Here is a 22,032-nt window from a genome sequence, read left to right as displayed (position 1 = left end):
GGCTCCTTTTTCAGAAGTGCTGTCTTGGAGGGCCGTTTTAGCTGCTTTATAATAAAGACTCATCCCACTTAGAAAACCCCTCTGAGGCTTCTCATTAATAAATGCCAAAGAACAGAATATGATACCCAGGTTGTAGAAATCAATGGCAATCTAGAAACCAGGAAAAGAAAACATACTGCACGACAATAAAGAGTGGAGCATTTAGAGGACTCTTGAGCAGCTGAACTCCCAATCGTTCTCCAAACATGAAAGAGGCTTCAACTGTTTATGAAATTAAGTGGAGCTTCTGGAACTGCACACTGAACTACGCTGAACAGGAAGAAATCTCTTTGCTTATTAGGCCTCAAGGAGGTAATCTATTGTGCTATAGAAACAGCTACAGCCTTTGCTGTGCAGCAGGGAGATTACTGCTGTTCAGGTGGATGAGTGGCTTTCAGGTTTTTCTTTCACAATCTCTTTGATTTAATATGCTTTAGGAATGGAACAGTAATGTTCTGCTTAAGTTGCAGACAGAAGTTCTTGAAGAGATGAGATCCACCACACTTGTAGTAGAAGGACGTCAGAGAAGGACAGGCTTCCGCCTGCATGGGCTCAAATCCAGAGAATCTTTGAGAAGATGGGAAAAAGAACTGAAAAGGATACAATGGAGCATTAATAGCCCTCACCTATCCCATCATTTTGTGTGTGTATGTATGCATATATATATAAAATATATATATATACAAACACAGTAATATATATAAACACACACCCATCACTACATACACCTTCTTAGAGGTGCCCATAGGTAATATCATATACATACACAAGCACAGACTAAACTTTATACAGAGGGAGAACGCATTCCAGAGTCTGACACTGGGAAGGGTTTTCTTCAGCTATTTACACGCCTAGTCTCAGGCAGGATGTGGTCTGTCATTGCAGAGGCCACAGCACAAGGTGAGACTTTGCAAAATGTAATACAAGCTATTAATGCCGGTTGGTCTGCAAAATTCATACCTAGTCCTTAGGAGGGAGGATGTCAGGATTGAGAGGGGATTTTCTTCGAGAACTGGATTGGTTTTGGAATGCTGAGACAAAAGACATACAGAGAACATACAGGCAAGGCAACGTAAGACTGACTACAGTGACTACATTTTATTGGTTGCAACACCCCACAAGGAAATAAAAGATGTGAAACATTTAAAACAGTTGTGATAATTCAGCGGTTTCAGTGTGACAGCCTTAAGCAGCAGAGGCTTGTTCCACTGACAACTGCATGTTTCAAGTCATGAATTGCACAACTGAGCAACGTTATGTGTGACTATGACAGCTAACATCAAAATCAATCTTCTGCAGGAAAATCTATTTGCCAGACACATCACAGCACAGGTGTCACGGCAAGTAATAAGCCATGGCACGACAGCAGTGCAACTGCTTTAGGCTTAGTATTTTTTGAGTCCAGGAGAGCTACATGTAATGCCACCTGTGCATAAGAGAGCAGAGAAATCTAATTAGGATCCTTAACTGGACCTGAGCAACCTGATCTAATGTGGTAATTAACCCAGCTCAGAGTGAGGCCAGTTGGACCAGAGACCTCAGGAAGTCCCTTCCAACCTGAATTATTCTGTGATCTGCAGCCTACAAGAAGATTGAATTTCACCTGCCATCTCCGGCAGGAGCAGAAGACACCTCCAGCTTCATTCATGGAAGAAGGAAAAGCTGGGTTCTTACTCTACCAGTTTTGACATAGGACAGGTTTTGGGGAGATCAGTGAGTCAGCCAGAATTCCTTATTGAGGGAAAGGCATAAGAACTGCAGAGACTGAAATCCACTGGGTGCCTTGAAATTCTTCAAAAGAGAGCACACCATGGCAGAGACAGGGAAATAGTGATACAGCACAGGCCAGCAATACAATGTTTTTCCTGGGGGGAAGGTGAGAGGAGTGGAAGAGACAAAAGGGTAGTTAGCCCTGTAAGCAGCACGTTCTGTTAAAAAAATGTTACATTTGCTTACATACAAATACTGATCCCTCACAAGCTGTTCCCTCTCAAATCTAATAATCTTCTTTACCTGTTGGAAACTCACTGTAATTGCAAGTTCCAGTGCCAGCTTCTCATTAACAAAGAAATTTGCCCTCTATTCCAGGGTGTTTTGTTTTGCCTCATTAAAGATATTGTTAAAGCCTCCACAAATATTTTTTTGTACCCACATGGGCTCCTCATTGAATCTGGCTGTCTTCACTTCCTGTTTTAGCACAACTCACTTGGTAAGTTGTTGCCTCACCACACCCCTAAAGTGGTTGCCTTTAAGTAGTTGATGAAATGATTAATATTTATTTAGTAAAGCTCTTTGAAGATGATACATGATGTAAATATCATCTAACACTATTTATTAAGCTTCAAAAAAAAAAATAATATGGCTTTTGTAAGGTTAAAAGCCAATTCCCCCATTAATTTTCTTAAAATTAGTTAAACCAAAATAATGCAATCTTCCCTTTGGAGTTTAGCCCTCTTATCTCTTCATAGTTTTTAATAGTCAGTATTTCCCATCTGATTACTGCTCATCACATTCTTATACTGCTTTTACAGCCTTGGGCTTTTCTACAAAGCTTCTCTATTACTCTAGATAGGCACAAAACAGTAGCAGGTAGGGAGCAACACACATTTTCCAAAGATTAGAACCACTATTTAATGTTTTTGTAAATATTTACTTTAGAAGCAGGCTAAATGTTACTTAAGATTTGTTCTAAACTGATGTGTTTAAAAGTAAAAAATCACGAGGACATATGGTACTCATCTGAAGGAGGAAAAAAAAAAGTTACAATTACACAAAAGAATTAATTTCCTTACTGTTACCAAAGACTTGTCTTCATAAAACTTGTGGCATGCTTTTGTGTCTTAGGTGGAACATCATGACACATATCATGTGGTTTGTGGTCTACTCTTCCTACTGCCTGAAGCTCTGGCTGCAGTTTCCCCAACCTGACTGTCCCACCAAATCGGCACACGCCCTCATCGTGCTCCCACTGGGATTTCTGTTCCTGTTCTGCCCTTCTTTTTTTTTTTTTTTTCTCTTTCCCCTTCTTCTTAGTCATCTTACCCACAAGCAGCATAAATCAAGGCGAGGCCGTGTTTTCACAGCTAGGCAGTTCTTGCAACATCAGGGCTGAGTTCAGGGAAACGGCTGGAAAACTTGCTATACCCCCACACACACACACACACACACACACCTGCCTTTTGGCTCATGGAAGATGAGCACAGTGCCAAAGATGTTTGTTTATTCTTGCCCCTGGTGCTTTGATATGTACGCCACGGATGAGGGTAATCGCCTCCCTCACAGCGCAGCACGCAGGACGGAGCAGGGCCTCACAAAACCTCACAGACCTCCCAGGCGTCTCCTCCATCACATGAGGTGTGCTGGGTCACATCGCTGGTGATGCCCACACCAGCCTTCTGATGAGGCCCCTCTGTTCTTTCACTACTTTGGAAGAGATCTGGGAAAGAGCTGGACCAATTCAAAGCCACTAAGCCAGGCAAGTGCAGCCGTGTCACTTTGGAAGTGGTTCTTGCTGAATGCAAGGACAGTTTGATCCAGCTGTGAGCAAATGCAGCAGATCTCCACGCTACAGAGTCACGACAACATCAAGCCTGTAGCTTTTAAACAGTTTTTGTAAGCTTAGGGAAAAGCAATAGGACACTGTGTTGTGACTGGACTTAGCCCTTGTGGTATCCCATCTGCTGGGACGTGGATCACACAACCCTTCCTGCTTTGGAATTCATTTCAGGTGTGGGCACAGCCACCTACAGTGACCGTGCAGCACCCTGCACACTTGGGGTAGGTGGCTTGGGAGTGAGTGCTGGGGCACATTTGTGAGAAAGGTGGGCTTGCTGGAGAGAGAGAGAGATGGCGTGGGCTCGTGCAGCCAGGCCCTGCCTCCCGATCCTTGCGGGGACGTGTCATCGCACCAGCAATGCCGGGGAGGCGAGTTGAGAGGCTGGGCCCAGTGTCACGTCTCCAGGGGCAGATGGGGTGGGGAGGGCACGTGAGAGCTTGCTGCCTACAGAGCAACGCACACACCTGCTGCCAATCTGTATCCCAGCAGCACCGAGCCACAGGTGACTCCAGACTGCCAGCACCAGTCATGACTCAGCTGACCATCCAGTGCTGCAGTGATGGGACACCTTGTGTGCTAAGAAACCTTCTGCCTCTTTCTGCCCTCCTGCCTTTCCCTTATCTGAACCTTATCTTTTAGGGTGAAACCAGAAAATGGAATATTTCTTTGAAATATTAAAGACCTAGAAGCACTATGAGGAAAAACCAATCCCCTGCTCTTTTGCCTGATTTTTACCTGTCTGGAAGATCTGGAAGGAGAGAGAAGACGATGAGTGTCCTCACTCAGAAAGGAGCTGCTGTTTCCAACACTGTGGCTGGAGAACGCTCTCCTGTCAGGAGCAGAGTGCAGGGGATGCACACACAGTGGTTCAGAGGTCCCTTCAGTAGCCTGGTAGCTCCATTTGTTCATCAGTCACCACAGCAAGTGGTGACTTTCCCAGTCCTCCCAGGGCTGTCAGGAAGCCACTTTTACAGCCAGCTGGGCCTGAGTCTCACATTGTCCTTGGCAAAACCCTGCTGGCTCCGCTCCAAGTTTTGCCAGAGCAAGAACCTTGCCTCACAACAGTAGTGACTGGATTTCATCATGCAAACTTTGGTCGTTTTGATCGTTCTCAATACAATGAGAAACTTGCTGACTTCGGAAAGTGTTCCCAGTCTGAGAGGTGATAGGAAAGCTGTGACACAGATCGGCTCTACTGTGTGCACAGCACAGTCAGAAGGGTGATGGTGACGCCCAGGGCTGGGCAATGTCCTGCACGGAGAATGGGCTACATCTGGCACTGTGATCCCCATCCCTGCCCTGAACGGATCCAGAGGCAGGAGCTCCTGCATGTGGCAGTGACACGCAGTGTCAGCCTGCCCTCTGCTCTGAAACATGGGACACCCGGGAGGCGGTGTGATGGGAGGTGCTGAAGCACCTGCTGGAACAACTCCCAGAGAGAGATGCAGACCCTCAGGGATCCTGGTGTGCTCCTGTCACCAAGAACTACCTCAGATCTTGTAGCTGAGGCTTTTTTGTCCAAGTGGGAGCTGCATCACTAACGGTGCATGTTTGGAAACTGGCAGAAGTTTCCGTCCTTCCACCTCCTGTGAGGCTGAGGGCGGGGGACGCCCCTGGGGTGGGCGAGGACAGCTGAGGTCCGGGTTACGGAGCTGCCCGCACCATGCAGGGACCACGTCCTTGTCCCGCCCTCCCCTCCGGGCGCGGAGGGGCCGGGGAAGGCGGCGCCTGTCGGGACATGTCGCCTCACGCCGGGAGCCGCGCCGGTGAGCGCGGCCGGAGAGGGCTGAGGGGGGGCGCCCCGGGGCACGCCCCGGGGAGCCGGCTGGCCGAGACACAGCCCTGCCCAAGTGACTGTGCCACATTTACTGAGTTCGGGGAATGTGTCGGCACTTGGCGGTGCTGGGTGTTTAACGCGACCCGCGCAGGTGCCGCGGGCCGGCTGAGGCGGCGGCGCTGAGGAGCGGCGCTGCGGCGCCATCGCCCCCTGGCGGCGGCCGCGAGCGGCGCGGGCGGCCCGGGGCGGCTGCGCGGAACTTTCCGGCCGAGCGCGGGTCCGGCCCGCGGGGCGCGGGGAGCCGCCGGCCCGCACAGCACCGCCCGCCTTCCCCGCCGCGCCGCCGGAGCCCCGCAGGGCCGCCGGATTTAAATTAAAAAAAAAAAGAACCAAAAAAAAAAATTCTTGGTTTTAAACTTTTTTTTTTTTTAAATTTTATTTTCTGGCTGTTTCGCTCCCCCGCCCCCTTCCCTCCCGCTCTCCTCCCAACCTCCTCCCGAAGCGGCGGGGCGGGAAGGAGCGTCTCCAGTCTGCAACACCAAAGCATGGCGGAGGCTGGCGATGAGAACCGTCCTCCTCAAAGCATCCAGCGCCTCTGACAAGCCCGGAGTCAGAGGGGGTGGGGGTGGGAAAGGGGCAGGAGGGAGAGCATGGGAGGGAGGGGGCGGCCAGTCCTTCCCCCTGCACTTGTCAGATGCAGATGGGACTGGCAAAGTTTGTTTGAATAAAAAAAAAAAAAAAAAAGGCTTAAAAAAAAAAAAAAGGGGGAAGAGCAGGAGGAGGAGGGAGGAAAAAAAAAAAAGATCCTAGAAATCCAAAAAGGCTCATCTGGGAAGGAGAGAGAGGAGAGCGAGAGGAAGCGGGATGCAACTCAACCTGACGCTGATCTGCTTCGTCTTCGGGGGGTTCCTGCCCGACGCCGCGGCCCGGCGGGAGCAGATGGACACGGGGCAGTGCGAGCTGCCCCGCTCGGTGAGCCGGGCCGGGCCGGGCCGGGGGCGCGCGGGCCGGCGGGGGATGCGATGCGCGGGGTGCGCGCGGGGCCGGTGGGGGCTCGTGCGGGGCGGGAGGGTGGGGGGCGCGGAGGACCCCCACACCACATCACGGCCCCATCCTTTCCCCGCGCCGCGCACGCGGGCGCGCGTGGCCCCGCAGGTGTGGCGGCGCTGCCCCCGCGTGCGCCCCGCGTGTCCCCCGCGTGTGCCCCGCGCGGGGCCCCGCGCCGCGAGCGCGGCCGGAGGGATGCGGGGCCGGGCCGGGCCGGGCCGGGGCAGGCCGGGAGGAGCGCGGCGGGTCACGGCGGGGCTCAGCCCCACGCGGGCGCCCGTGGGCTTTGCTTCCGCTGGGGATCGTGCAGCGACGAGGGGGGAGCGGGACCCCCGCTCCTCCTGCCCTGCGGGTGGCATCGCCGTCTCCTGCCCTTCCACCTCTGACCAAGCCCCGCTGTCCTCCCCGCAGCAAGGAGAGCTCAACTCCTTCCTCTGGACCATTCGCCGCGACCCCCCCGCCTATCTCTTCGGCACCATCCACGTGCCCTACACGCGAGTTTGGGACTTCATCCCTGACAACTCCAAGGCCGCTTTCCACGCCAGCTCCAGCGTCTACTTCGAGCTGGACCTCACGGACCCCTACACCATCTCCGGGCTGGCCAGCTGCCAGATGCTGCCCCACGGAGAGAACCTGCAGGACGTGCTGCCCCGGGAGCTGTACCGCCGCCTCAAGCGCCACCTGGACTACATCAAGCTGATGCTGCCCCACTGGATGACCCCGGACCAGCGAGGCAAAGGGCTCTACGCCGACTACCTCTTCAACGCCATCGCAGGGAACTGGGAGCGCAAGAGGCCCGTCTGGGTGATGCTCATGGTGAACTCCTTGACGGAGACGGACATCCGCTCCCGAGGGGTGCCGGTGCTCGATCTCTACCTCGCCCAGGAGGCTGAGAGGATGAAGAAGAAGACAGGAGCTGTGGAGCGGGTGGAGGAGCAGTGTCACCCGCTGAACGGGCTCAACTTCTCCCAGGTAAGGAGGCTGCTGGGCCTCGTGTCTTATCTCAGGGCGTGGGGGCCGTTCTCCTTGCGCTTCCATCGGTTGATGGGGGTGAACCCCAAGCCTGTTGCAGCGGGGTGGTCACTCACGGGCCTCAGCAGCCTTTGTGTTGGGCTGCCCGCTGTCCTTCACACCGATCCGTGCCGCCTGCGGAAAACCCACGATATGTGCAGTGTGTGTATCATGTGTATAATTTATTTGAGAGGCAAATGTCCGGGGTGTAAATGTGTGTGTGCCTGCTGGCTTGCCACTTGCGAGGGAAACTTCCATGCCTCCAGTCCTGTCCCGGGGCTGGGTGAAAAGGGCTTTTTTTTGTTTGTTTGTTTTGAAGTAAAGCCGCTCTGTGGTACTTGTCAGGAAGAGGATGAAGCATGAACAATGAAAATAGAAATTTCGACATTGTTCAAAATGATTTAAGTACGTGCAAACTGTCTTTTTGGTGGTCACTCTGGGTCAAAACAAAGTGGCTTGCGTTGCCCTCATGTACTGGGGGAAATTAAGTGTGTAATATGCATGAGCTTTTTTCATTTTAGAGCAGGTAAAGCTCAGCAAAAAAAAAAAAAGGGACCTAGGTTAAGAAACAAAAGTTATTGGTGTAACTGGACTCCGGAATTCTTTCAGTGGATTTAGCTTTAAAAAACCAAATACTAAGCCATGAGATCTATTTCATTTCAGTGGATTAATCAGGAACACAGTAACAGCTATTGACTTTGCTTTGTGGAACTGTTTATGTGAAATCAGATTTACTAGAAATTGAGGAAATGAATGTGTGTGGAAGAAAACAAATAATCCAGGGGTGATTTAAGATGGTGTCAATTACTGCTATGATATTTCGTTTTCAACTTGCTTTTCATCATTAGTTTGGGATCAGCCTATTTCCAGCCTTATCTTACTGTCCTAGTTAGACCAAAAAAAAATCTTGGTGATGTGGGAATAAGGATTAAGGGACTGATCTTTGGTGTGATTAAAATGTCCTTAGAGTGCCTTCACTTCACCCTCTGCTCTCCTGAAGTCTAGTGGGAACTATTTTAAGGGGAAAAAGTCTGGCTTTCACTAACATTTGGTTCATCCAATATTTCAATAAGGCATCTAACTCTGCATACAGCCTTCAGAGGAGGAGATTAGTTACCTACTCTTTTGGAGGAATTTTCTTGTTTATCAAGAAAAATAATTAAAAGAAAGTCCCTCATGACTTTTGCATTAATTAACACACATCTAAAACAAGGAATTCGTTTTTCCTTCTTCTGTGTGAAAGCTTTAAGTGCCTGTCCTCTCTGTTGAACCCCTTCTTTAAGATGAGGTAAAAATAATTAGCCATTCCAGACATCCAATAGTGTTTGGTTGTAATTGGGTCAAAAATGGCAGTTAGAATCAAGCACATGAAAACACTTGGTTAAAAATGTACCACTTGGAAGCCTTTTAAACGTGAATCATATTACATTTTTTTTTCTTTTTGAAATGAGAGGGAGTGAGTGACAAAGAAAGAAAAAAGGACAGAGTACAAAACTCACTGCTGCTTTTACCATATTTGTTTTTCTCTCCAAGTTTTAAATAGAAACAAAATATTTCCCTTCGTTTTGCCATAATAATAATCTAAGAAAGAACAGCAAAGGTATTGCTGCTATTGGCAAGTAAAGGACAACCATTTATTCAAAACATTTGTGCTGATTAAAAAAATACACTACATTTTAATTGTTCGAGAGAACGGACAATGTTGCTAAAATAGATCAGTGTTCAGGAGGATTTTTCCTAGATTGAAACTTTTTCTGGGAACAAGGCCACTAGAACAACAGGAGAGAAACTTAAATGAAACAAACCAGATATTTATTTTCTTGCTTCCTCTGGATTTCTTGCATCCTGACACCTGGCTAGTTGTTTAACAATAGTAATTTGTAATGTTATCACATCGTCTGGCAGTCCTACTGCTTGGTGTATTACTGTGCTAATTTAGTGGAGTGGATTACTATTGTGAGGTTACACCTCCCAATTTCAGGTTTTGTAGCCGTCCTTAAGCAACACGTAATTAAAACACAATAAAGTGGAAATCAGAAATTGATCAGCTTTTGTCTCATAGGGTGTTTGCACAGTTTGATGAGAACATCTGTGATAAATTACAGTCCCAAATCTGCTAAGGGCATCAGCAGTTTCTTACCTGTTTTCAGCATTACTGTTACGGGAATACTGCACATTATTTCTGCATTCAGAATTCAGGTTTTAAAACTGTGCTTCGCTGAATCATGTCAATGCTTTTGTTTCCCACGTCTCCAAAGTCCAGTATTTTTGCCCTAAGCAAATTAAAAAAAAAAAAAAGAAAAAAAAAGCTTTCTTTCCCCCTATTTCTTCCCCTCAAAGGCATCTTTGTGCTACTGCAAATATTTAATCTGACTACATGCACCAAATCTGTTAATCTGATACCGTGAGGAGGAGGAAATCTAGGAGTGGTCCCGGTGAGGAACTTGGTTTTGATCTGCTCTGAAAGAAAGTGGATACACTTGCATTTTTGACCAGGAACAATCTTTGAAAACGTTCGTTGCGTGGCTTTGAAATGTTGATTGTCTTAGCTGGATAAAAAGATTAAGGTGGCTCATATAATTAGCTGCTTCCTGGAGAGCCAGCTCTTGCAGGTAGATCAGGACACATTGTTTTCTATTGTATACCCCGAAACTTTGTAGCTTGATGCTTTGCTCCCCCTGAAATCTCTGCAGCGTTTCCTGACAGTCTTCCAGACAAGCATCACTCACACTCCTGCTTGGATCCTGGAGGGAGTGTTATCCCACCCCCAGGGACGCTGGCAGCGGCTGCTCACACAGTCTGGGCCTGGGGAATGGTATAGCTGGTGTCAAGGTGTCTGAATCCCTGCAGAAGGCTGTGTTGGGACGCTGGCAGCAGGGGAATTCACATCAGGTTTGGGTCAGGTTGAAACTTCACCTGCTTTTTGAAGTTTCAGGGTTTTCATGGAAGGTGGGACAGAAAGAGCTGAGGCACGCAAAGAAGAGGAAGCAGACAACTCTGCCTAACAGCACTGACGGTTATTTATAGAGTGGCCAGAAAAAGGCAAAATCAGGTTGGCCAGGACTGAGAACTGTTGAGGGGCAGATGCCATTCAGGGCCTTCTCTTGGAGTCCTGGCAGAAGCACTGCAGCCAGTGCCATGACTGACTGTGAGGACTTGTCTGTGTGTCTGCTGAGGGCCAGCTGGGTGTAGGGCTAAACTTTCCCTCCTCTTTGGGACTGTCATGTGGGTCTGTGATGGGAAGCTCTCCCCAGGCTGACATACTGTTGTTGGAGTAAAGGAGAACGGTGACAGTGACTCCTGCAGCTGCTCAGGTCTGTGGCATCCACCCTGATGGCCAGGGCTGTGGTGGGACCTCAGTGAATGCCCTTGGGCAGCAGTGTGTCCCCACTAAAGGTCTATATGGTCAGCAAGGGGAAGGTCTTACTCCTCTACTCAAACCACTGTTCCCTGGGGAGGTGGGTGACAGCTCTTGCTTGTGTTTGATCCTGTTTCTCAGTAGCATCCGCAGCCTGAGACAGTGTTCATATTCCTTTCTCCAGGTTAGAAATAAAGTCCCCCTCGCATCCAATCCCATCCCATCCCAAGCTTGTCTGCATTCAGCTCATCCAGGTGCCCTGAATCCTAAGGTTCATAAGGGAGGATTTTGTGTCAGGGCCCAAATGCATCCCAGCCTGTTGTGGGGGAAGCTGTCAGGCTGGTGAGGAGCTGCCAGCACCCACTTTTCTCCCCCTTGGCTGTTTGGGGTTTGCGAGGCCCTGACTCCAGTCTGCTCTGGCTGGTATAATTTCCAACTGCAGGGGGAGATGTTAAATATCAAACCGGTGTTGATTGGATCAGAGACGGCCTCAAATAAAGAAACCTCAGACTGTGCCAGATTAAACTTCACACTTCACCATTCTCCCCCTTTCATTTCTTTGCCGCCTCATTCTCTGCACAAATAAACCTCGTCTCCCCTGCTTTCTACCAATGAGACAGCATTCATGAGGCAGGAATGACTTTGTTAACAAAATCAGTCTTCATTTCCCAGGTCCTGCTGTTCCATCAAACCCTGGGACATGGCAGCTTTGATTACTCTGGTGATAGGATTAGAGGGGAAACAAGTGCTGGTTAATAAAAGGCCAATGGGTGGTCCATCATGTTTGGTCACTGACAGATCTGCAGCCTCGAAGCTGGACCTTCAGTGGCAAACAGTAATATACACAGTAATACATAGACAGGGCCACGTCCTGGACTCTCTATTCAATCTCCCCTTCCCCTTGAAAAATCAAACATTTCTGTGATCACAAAGCTGGATTCTCTGAGCTGACAGGATGGGTGTAACTGACTTCAGGGGAGATTTTGCCTGTTTATACTAAGGAAAGATCCAGGCTCAAAGTTTTCTGAACCGAATTAAGGGGCTCAGTTTCAGAGCTGGTTGACTTTTGATAGTGCGTGTAGCTTATATGAGGGAGTATTACTGATTTTTTTTCAGTGTTTTTTAAATAAAAGTGCTCTTTGCCTAGTAGAAGTGGCACCCTTTTGCTTTTAAAAAAATTCAGGCTTTTTGATGAGAGCAGGAGTCATCAAAAATAGCTTAGCATCATCTGTTTTGATTGCTGAATGTTGTTGAAAGAAATGTTGTTAAAAGGCTTGATTATACACAGTTGTACATAGTGCACATAGTTTTCAGTTTGTTGGCTTTTCTTTAACTATCACTCCCTTCATCCCCCTGTACCTCAGGGTAAAAAAACTCCCCCCAGCAAAATTAACCTTGGGGTAGAAATTCATACAGCAGAAATAGAAATCCTTCCATTTAACTCACTTTGTATGCTTGTGGAGCTGCTTTACGTCTTCACCAGGGGGACTGTTGAGGGTGAAACTATGCAGGTATTAAAACTACAGTAGTCCCAGTAACACCTGAAAGGATCAGCAGCTGACATTTTATAGCTGTAACTAACTGTAGGTGTTGCTCTTTACAGCCAGTTACTGTGTGCTTCTTCACAACAGCCCCCTTGGAAGGCCCACCCTGGCATTTGATGCCTGTTAAGAAAACAGCCAGTCAGTTAATGATGGCTCAAGGGGCAGCTGGCAATTCATCTACTGTATTTATTGTGTATATAACTGCCAGAAGTGTTTGTACAACAGGTTAGGTGTGGGCCCTTCCTTTCCCTCTGATCCTTCACACATCCCTTGGTAAGATCCAAGCCCGAGACAGGTGTACCTGCCTTCCCCGAGCAGATCTGGAGGATTCTGCTTGTTGATTTGTTTGCAAAATTATGGGTGCCGCTTGTGATTGGTATTAGGCAGTAACTGTATCTTTATAAGGTGGGTTTTGAAAGGAAAAAAATCTCCATTCTGATATTCAAGGGAGTCCCTACTGTATCTGAGGCAGTTTAAGATCAGCAGTGTATAAAAGTCACATAGCAGATTTGTGCCCTTTTTCCTGCGGTGCCCTGAGAGGTGAATGTCTCTTTGTCTCCGGCAATGCCTGGTCCTGGCAGTAGGGGAGCCCTGGCACTGCTGTGGTGTGAGAGGCACAGGGAGCACCCTGGCATGCACTTTGCTCCCTGGAGGAGATGCACTCCCTGGGATGTGCTTTGGGAAGAGGGATAGATCAGTAGAGGAAACAGATGAGGCAGATTTGTCCCCCACTGAAACACTGATGCTGCTTTCAGATCCCTGTAGGATCTCCTCTAGAACAGTTTGCCACCTCTGAGCTGCTCACCCAGTAGGGGCAAAATCCCCTCTTTGGTAAATGATTTTTCCACAGTGGTGATTTTCTTTCTGTTTCTTATTTGCTGTCGGTTTCTGACGCTGTTGCAGCAGGCCCAGAGTGCTTTGCTTATAAACAGAACGAACCATTGACCTTAAAACCTCAACTCCAAGTATAGTGCAACCTACAGTCCTCAGAAAGTCTTTAACAGCCTCCCCTCAGCTCCCTAGTGAGTGGCAATCCATGTTATAGAGCCAGCCCACATCATTCAGGCAAGTCAGAGGTTCCTGTACTGAAAAGACCAGAAATGATCTTAAGCAAGGGCACTCCTTCACCTTGCACTCCTGTGGAGACGGTGATGGGTGGCAGGGCTCCTGGCAAAGCATATTTGGGAACTTCAGAGGGACATACTGTAAAATAACAGGTTTCCCCTGTGCTAGGCTTTACACTGCAAACCCTTATTAATCTCTTCACTGTCATTAGGAGTTGATGACACAGGTAAAAGGCAGAAGAAATCACAGTGATACTGCTTGAGCCATGTGAAATTGGTGTGATTTCTTTCATCTTTTGGCCCTATTAGGGAGGTTCCCTGCCTGTTTGGATGAGGGACTGTAAACTGACTTCCTCAGAGCACAGTGTTTAGGATAGCACAAAAATGGGGATTTTCAGCAACGACTGGTGTTTTGGAAACTTCACTGTTTTTTTTAAACTTTCAAGGGTCAGTGTTAGAAGAGTCCTGTTTTGCAGGGAAAGAAACATATCTGGCTTGTGTCCACACACGTTTCCAAATCCTTCTTTCAAGCAGACAAGCAATAGAGATGCTAGATGCCACTGGACCTAAAATCTGCAGAAAGCACTGGGGGTGGATCATAAAACATCAATATCTTTGTGAAGCTCTCAAATTATTTCTAGGTTGCAGTCACTAAGACATTTTTTCTGAACATGGCAACAATTTGTGAACATAATACTCTTTCTGTAACCCAAAAAAGCATTACAGTTTCCAGCTTGCTTGAGACACCAGAAATTAAACTGGTGCCTGCAGAGTTTAAAACTGCAGATATCAGTGTTTGAACTTAATACCTTGGTTCTTGGACTGGAGTTGGAACAAGACTGTACTCTCTGCAGAGTGAGAACAGACATGCAACTAAACTGTAGGACTGGTTGTATCCATCAGAACAGCTTGTAGTTGTGGTGTCTCATCATCTCCATGGATTTGCTTTTTCTGGTGCTCAAGAGAGCAATATAGCTACCTTGTTTATTGTTACTGTTTATTGGTTCTAATTGTCATTTAAAGGCACAGAGAAGGAAAAGTGAGATGGTCAATACCTCTCAGAAGCTCAAGCAGGAATTCACACAGATGTCTGCTGCTTTTATCACTAGTTATTCCAACAGCAGCCCTTCCCATTTGGATTTCCAATATTTTAGAGCTTCTGCTGCAAGTCATTTCAGGACTTCTAGCACAATATAAATGAAAGTTTCTAAAAACTGTAAATTAAAACCATGTGTTCAGCATTTTGGAATGGATGTTGTATGACTTGAGGAGGCTCATTAGCAAAAGTATTTTTAGTTTGAATGAGATCAAAGACCCAATATTTTCCACTCTGAGGGTCATTTAACATAGTCCTGGACACCTCATTTCTCATCATACTTAGATTCCCATTGACCAGTTATGCCTGAAGAAATCATCATCCCTGAAATATTGTAATTAGATTTAGTATCAGTGGACCACTGCTGATTACCTCTGTCCAGGCACTGCAACAACACCAAGCGTTGAAGAGTCTTACAGATGTCAAAAGCAAGTTTTATTTACTTACTTCTTCAAAATCAGGATTACACCTCATGCTGGTGAGTAGCAGTGTTAGAAGTGAAAGTCCAAATCCTGTATGTTGTACTCATTCCAGAGTGTCCCTTGAAGCCAGGGATAACACTGAACCAATCCCAGAAACGCCAGTTGGCAAATAGAGAAAGGATTGTAGGAAAAGAACCTTTTCTGATTCCTTCTTTTCCTAGGCTCAGTTAACGTGGAAGTTAGGAAACCTTTCACCCAAATTCCAGTCCAGAGGTTCTCCATGCTTGGGTATCTCTGCAAAATCAGAGTTCACTGAGATGGGCATGGAGAAAATCTGGGATTTCAGTCATAGCCAACATGTTAGCTATATCAGCACAATTAAGGGAATAACAATAAATGCTTTATGTTTTCCCTCGATTTAATTAAACTTGCTACTTCTACCCTAACTCTTGCATTGGGGCACCTGTTGGGAGATACAGATATCCCCAACACATAAAACAGAGAAGAAGCTGCCTTCGTACAGCAAAGCAGTATTCATCAGACTCCTTTTGTGAGCCAGGGAATGAGAAAAAGGAAACAAATCTCCAAGTTATTTTCTAACCTCTTTCCATTTTAATATAAGTCAAGTTACGAGGAACACAGGAAAAGTATTTCTTTAAAGCAGGTGATTCTGTGTCTTGAAAGTATCCCCTCAATACTTTAGAGACTGTACTAAATCCAAGGTCTCCATTAGGCTCCCTCACTTTTGTTAACAGTCACAATGAAGACTGATTATTCTCTGTACGCTCTCTGCCACTGCACAAATTTAGCTCTCCTTTGATTTCTTGCAGCCTTTTCCTATTACAGGTGACAGCATAATAGTGACGGGGAATATTTATTTAAATATGAGACCAAATGCTCACAGTACAGGAGTTTGCAGAGGCAGCAGAGGGGGAGAGGGCAAAAGGGTGATTTGAGAAACATGTCCAAATTTTTGAAGGGCTTTGTATTTCAGGCATGTGATTGATTTGCAGTTTTAGAAATGATCGTTGAGATAAATGTTATTCCAGCAGTGAAGTGTGATGGGATGTCCCAGTGTGTCCCTTTGGTTTTAAAGCTCTGGTAAAATCACTATAACACTGTAATTGTGAAAATGCAAAGCCTTAGACCATGTGAGGAGCTGGTCCTGACATACTGGGGGTCAAATGGGAAGCTAACTTGTAGTTTTCTTTCAAGCTAAGGTAATTCTTTGTTTTTGGGATATCACAGGAGCAGGAGAGGTGCAAGTATGCTAAAGGGCCTCAAAATTATTGTTTTTATAAGAGTTAAGTATACAGAAAGCCCTTATTTTTCATAATGAATTAATACAGGAAAAAGCTAGAAAGAACATTCTCAAGAAAGCTCATTATTTGCTTGCTGGAGAAGATAACACACATAATTGTATGTTTCTAATAGAAAGTTATGGCCAAAACAATTCTAACACAGCTTTCAAGCAATTGGGATGCTCTATTGGCACACACTTACAAGCAAACTGAAGTTTGGTTCTTTCAGCATTTCTCCTTTCCATTTATGGAATATCAGCGAGAAAATACCTCATCAGTCCATGAGACCAGGTTATACCATCCTGAAATAATCCAGGTCTCTTGGTGGCGAGCTGAAGTTCAGAGGCTCGAGGCAGCAGGCATTTGCAGGCATGAAACAGTTTGACTTCATGTGTTGACTCGTTGCTGGCTGCAGACTGGCACTGACCAGCTTTTTACCCAGCTAATTGCGTGAGGCCAGAAAGGATTTTCTTTATTAACTTGAGTGGCTTGGCTGTGAAATAGGAAATACTGTACAGTATATAATTCTTCAAGCTCACTTTCAAAGGCAATTTTGTTGAAGCTGGGTATCCAGAGAGACCCGAGCCTTTAACACATAGTTTAAGCTCAGCATTCACACTGGTTTGTGTTCCAGTAATAGAATAGTGCTTGCTTTTAAAAAATATATCTAAATGTATAAAGGTGTGATTTTTTTCTGAGAATTAAACGGACTGCTTTGAGCACTTACTGTGAGTTAATTATGGCTGGATCAACTTGGAAGGGATGTACCGTGTAGAGACTTCAGCAAATTATGTCTCTGAAGTTCAAAGAAAGCGTAGTTGATGTGCTTGTACATTCTCAAACCTGGAAGTATTAGTTGTAGAGAACCACTTGTTGTAGTGCCCTTTTCTATCTTGGGAAGTACAAAGAGTTACAATCTCCCAAAAGGTATAGTATTTTGGATGGGTTTTGTCATTACTGACAAAGAGATCCCAGTGGAAGATATTCCTGGGAATGCAAAACACAATCACTAAACCCACGCAAGATCCCTAATCAAGTTGTTGCAGATTCATTTGAATTACACTGGAAAGATTTATCTCTTATTAATGGAACACTCTTCATTTTTTAAAATTGAGTTGTTGTGCAACACATCAAATAACAATGTCATAACACATCGTAAATCAGTTTGTTCACTGAAGGATTCCACATGAGTTAATCTAACATCCTGGACACAGTTCATGAGCAGTTAATTTTAGCAGTTCCCTTTGATATATATCAGTTAAGGCAAAGCAACTCCAGCCATTACGGTGTAGAGTCAAAACTGGTTAACAGCAAAGCAAGTACAGACAAAGATTGTTCACAGATAAAACCTTTGGCAGATCATTCAAGGGATCTTTGCTTTATATATAGAACAATTGTAGCTCTAATACCAGTGCAGACACTCTGGGACAAAGAGAAAACACACTCACACACACACCAAACCACAGAATAAAACCACACACACCACTTGGTACTTGCATCTAACAAGAAAGTCAAGCTAAAGTTCACCAACCCTGACGTAGTTACCAAAGAACTCCATGGCAGGCAATGAGATGGGAAGAAACACCCCCAAAAAAGCATCCAGGAATTATTCCCATTGTCAGTGGGAGAAACTGAGAACGTTTGATTTGAAACACAAAGTCATCCAGCAGCCTGCCAAATGCCATTTGTCTCAAGGTCAGGCAACATAAATAACCCCAAGGGTTAGCTCCGAAGCGGAGGAGCAGGAGGTAGCTGAACAAGAACAGAGGAAGGGATTCCTCTCTCTTCCCTGTGGATGTTGGGCATGGTACTGATGAGGTTTCAAGGCCTGGCACTCCTCACAAGTCTAGTGTATTAAAGGGCAGTAAAACACACCAAGAGCAGGGACTACAGCTAAATATATATATATATATATATATACACACACCAGTGGGAGAATCCCAAAAGTCTTGGAACCCATTCTTCTGTTCTCTGGGGCAAAGCTCAGTGTAGTTCCCATTAAAACAAATTAAACAAGTATGCAGTCCTTGAACCTGGAATCCAAAATTGTATCTCTGTACCTCTTGAAACTGGGCAAGGCGTCTTTCCCACTGGTTTATGTAGAGAGGAGTTTCTGGTAGCCAAATAATTAATGAAGAGAATTAGGAAGAAAAAAAAAAAAAGTTAGTCCATATTCTTATAATTTATTTGTGATTTTGGTAGGCTTAAATACCAGACTGAGTAGATTTACTTGTGGTTTCATGTTGAATTTTTATGCCAGGAAAGAAAGTGAAGTAAACTCAATAAGCCAGAAGGAGAGTTTCAAACTAAAAGTGTTTTGATTCAGCCAGCACCACTTGAGATCACTAAGCAGTCCTGCACATCTGTATGGTCTGAGCATCATTCCTTCCAAACAGAAAGGAAGCACCTGGATAAGGAACCCTGATCCTTTACATCAGATGATTTTATATCTGTAAACCTTATATAACATATTGGAAACTGAGGCATGACCACAGAGGTGGAAATATCTCAAATATGTTATTACATCTGAGACTAAGACTTGTGATTTTTTCATCTATAAATTTCTCTTATCCCTTTCAACTTATTCAGTACTCTTAGCAAAAGAAATATTTGTATGTGGAGGGGCTGGAGATGGTGATGTGAATGGGACATCTGCAGAAGTCCAGGCTGATTGTGAACTCCAGAGTTTACAGTTCTTCAGGCAAGGGATTATGGGACACATCCCTTGATGAATAGAGCGGCTCCACCCATCCTTGCACACTTTTTTAGTCCCTGGTGGAACTGATTTTCTGAAATGCAAATGATCTTGAAAAATGGCAGAGAGCATAGACTTGCATCATTAGCAGTGAACCAAAGGCTTTTGTGTTGCAACAACTTTTGTTGAGGGATTATTGTGTTGAAAATCCACTGATTTTGGCACAAGCTGAAGAACTCAGCAGTTCCACTTTGCATGTCCTGCCATCATTCAACAGGCAGACCCTGTTGTTAGACATCGCAGTAGGGCAGCCAGTTGGCTTCTCCCAACCTCCTTAGGTTTCCAGATGTCATAACAAAGTGAGAGAGAGAGACTTAGCCATCTTCCATGTGTTTACGCTGGAGCTGCTAGGCAAAGACCAAGCCACAACACTGCACAGCTTTTCAAAAAGGACTTAATAGGCCTCTCTGTAAACAGATCTAAATATTTGCTCCAGTGACATTTATCGCATCACACGTCTGGCGCGAGTGTTTTGTCCTTGTTTTGCTTGCGTGTTTGGATTCTCTTATAAACATTAATGAAGTGCTTGAATACAAATGAATAATCCTCCCCCCCTGCTTCCCACCCTGGAGGGGAGGGGAGTGGGAGGGCATGAAGTAATAATAGTTCAACCTTCAACCCGTAATTGCTCTGTACATTTTGATGACAGCTTTCTTTCTCACGTGCTTTAAAAGACTTTATTCGGTGTGCACATCCATGCAGAGGGCACTGCACCTTTCTTCAAAGGCAGCTGCAGCTGGAGTTGGAGTGGGGGGCGCTTAGCAGGCAGCAGTGTGTCATTAGATGTTGGAGTAGTTGTAGCAAGTTGTCTTGCTGCTGGGTTCCCAACGGGCTGTCAGAATTGTGCCCTTTCTACCAGACTTTTAGCAGGAGGTGTATTTGGTGTATTCTTTCCGAGGGGTCTGCTTTTGAGCTGGACAGAATAATGGGCCTGAAGCACCTCAAATCTAACTCCATAAGGTTGTTTACCTACCTCTTGCTGGAGAACTGGGGTCATTCAATAGGTATTTTCCACTTACCTACAGCTCGAGTATGACTGGAGACAACGTGCTTCCATATAGCCCCTTCTGATCCCTCAGCGCCTTTATGGAGGCCCTAGAAAGTGGATGTCTTGGCTTTGCTTTTGATTTTGTCACTAAAGGAGGGAGAGGGTATGAGTAAGGAAGGACGGACTGAATTTTGTATCCACAGGTGGTTTCTGTGGGCACAAACTTCTTTAGAAGATTATTCTGTTGTTTAGGGTATGAGGCCATAAACCAGTGTATTAAATGCCTGTTGCCTGATCATAAGAGGGGTGACATTGTGAAGCAGATCGAAGCATCATCTCTGAACCTGCTCCAGACTGAGAAAACATTGAGTATCTCGTTCCTGTGTGGGAACAGTTATATTACTGCTCCTTTCTCCCTGTGCAGTTCAGTATGTCACAATATCTTCCATGCACAATAAATTACCCTCATCTGCTGCCAGGTGGGACAATACTTTGCTCAAGATCTTTCTAAGCATCTTTACTTTCTGCAGCTGGGCTTGTAGAAGTAGTGGTTTGGCTTGCTTGGAAGCTAGTAATAAAAGAAATTTCCTTTTAGCCAAGAGGGTCTCTTCAGGAAACTCCCTGAACTCATGCAACTAAGCTCTCAGTTCTTTGTTAAGAGCAAAACTGCTGCATTTAAGCTGTGGGACATAAATGAAGTGATCAATGCCTAGAAAGTAATCAAAAGTTCATTCTTCAAATGATCTTTAAGAAAAAAATCATCCTGTATAAGACATCTGTGGGTCTGCTGTCTGCAATAGTAGTAAGTGCAAAGGATTTATTTCCCAATAGTCAGGCTTTGGGAGGTCAAAATTAATACCCAAGAGGAAAAAAATGCATGTGTTTCCTTCATCTGAGTGATTAGGTATCAAATGGGTTAAAAATTAATACTGTCTTTGGTTCAGCTTGTATATGAAACTATTCAGTCTGCACATACTTGAGTACTATTAGAAAGTGCCTGTCAACTCCATTAATTATCAAATTGCTTATTCAGTCTATACATTCCTTGCATAAATCCATATCAACTCTGCCTCTTGTAACAGTGTTTGTTTATACGAGCCGGAACTCTCCATCCTGAGCAGTCTGAGGCGCTTCTCGAAAGAATTTCTTCGTCTGCACCTCCAGCGACCCAGACTAATAGCTATTGAGAGGATGCTCTGTGGGGTGTTTTTTTGGTGGGGAGTTGGGAGAAAACAAAACTGTCTGGAAAGGTGTTCTCTTATCACTTCTGTCCGTGGTTCAAGTAGAGGAGACTAAAATCGTTCTCAGCAGCTGTGAAGTGCACACTGGAAAAACAGAAAGCTGGGAGAAAAGAATAGAAAAAAGAATTTGCTGATATTTTTGTCATCCTCTGCCTGATGTGCCAACACTAATGGAGGCTTCTTTCTTTTTTTTCCCCCCCGCTAATTTATAGTCCAGTGCATTCCTTCGTCCCTGTCGCTCAAGCATTCTGCCTTTTGCTCGTTTGCTGGAACACAAACATGGAAGTGTATTTGGAACTCGCTTGAGCCTTAAAAAAACAAAATTAAGGCAAGCTGCCAGATCAGAATCTAATACACAACATATGTTTACAGGGTTATAGTCTCTTGCCATGCTGGCTTTCTCAGCACTCCAGTGTGAAGTAGAGTAAATGCCTTCCAAGACCTTTTATCATCCATCGTGCTTATCAAGACAGTAAAAATACTGTTTTTATTTCAGCAAACGTGCCTTTCTTCTTGTCTGAAGCCCTTTGAATTCCCTGCCACATTTGGGATCAATGGAAGAGTATGTCCTTGGTCTTCACAAGAGCTTGTCTGCCTCAGGGTTGACTGGGTTCGTCCTCCAGTTTGGCAAGCAGCCCTGAACAGGACCCCTGGTTTGAGAGGGGAGCAGTGTTGGCCCCCATGAGCCTTGTGCATATGTGGTTTAATTCATGGCACTTGAAGAAGAGCAAAGGGTTGTCCAAGCGTAACACACAGAGGGTTGAAGTGAATGAGGTATTTTAAGCTAACTTGGGTTACCTCAGCTTGTACAAGTGCAAGAGGTGCCATGAGCT

The 22,032-nt window shown here is 45.7% G+C and overlaps 1 protein-coding gene across 1 annotated transcript in view; it reads left to right on the top strand.

Moving 5' to 3' along the window:
* Nucleotides 1–6,131: 6,131 nt before the first annotated feature.
* Nucleotides 6,132–22,032, top strand: part of TRABD2B (TraB domain containing 2B) — a 274,824-nt gene continuing 258,923 nt past the window's right edge. Inside the window, exons 1-2 of the mRNA XM_050307303.1 lie at nt 6,132–6,344; nt 6,831–7,391. Coding sequence (XP_050163260.1) covers nt 6,237–6,344; nt 6,831–7,391 — 669 coding nt within the window. The 5' untranslated portion in view covers nt 6,132–6,236. The remainder of the gene's footprint in view (nt 6,345–6,830; nt 7,392–22,032) is intronic.

Source organism: Myiozetetes cayanensis, unplaced genomic scaffold, assembly GCF_022539395.1.
Source record: "Myiozetetes cayanensis isolate MyiCay16 unplaced genomic scaffold, myiCay2020 scf12, whole genome shotgun sequence".
NCBI classification, from domain to species: Eukaryota; Metazoa; Chordata; class Aves; order Passeriformes; family Tyrannidae; genus Myiozetetes; species Myiozetetes cayanensis.
The sequence above is the reverse complement of the archived record's forward strand: the minus strand, read 5'-3'. Positions and strand labels throughout refer to the sequence as shown.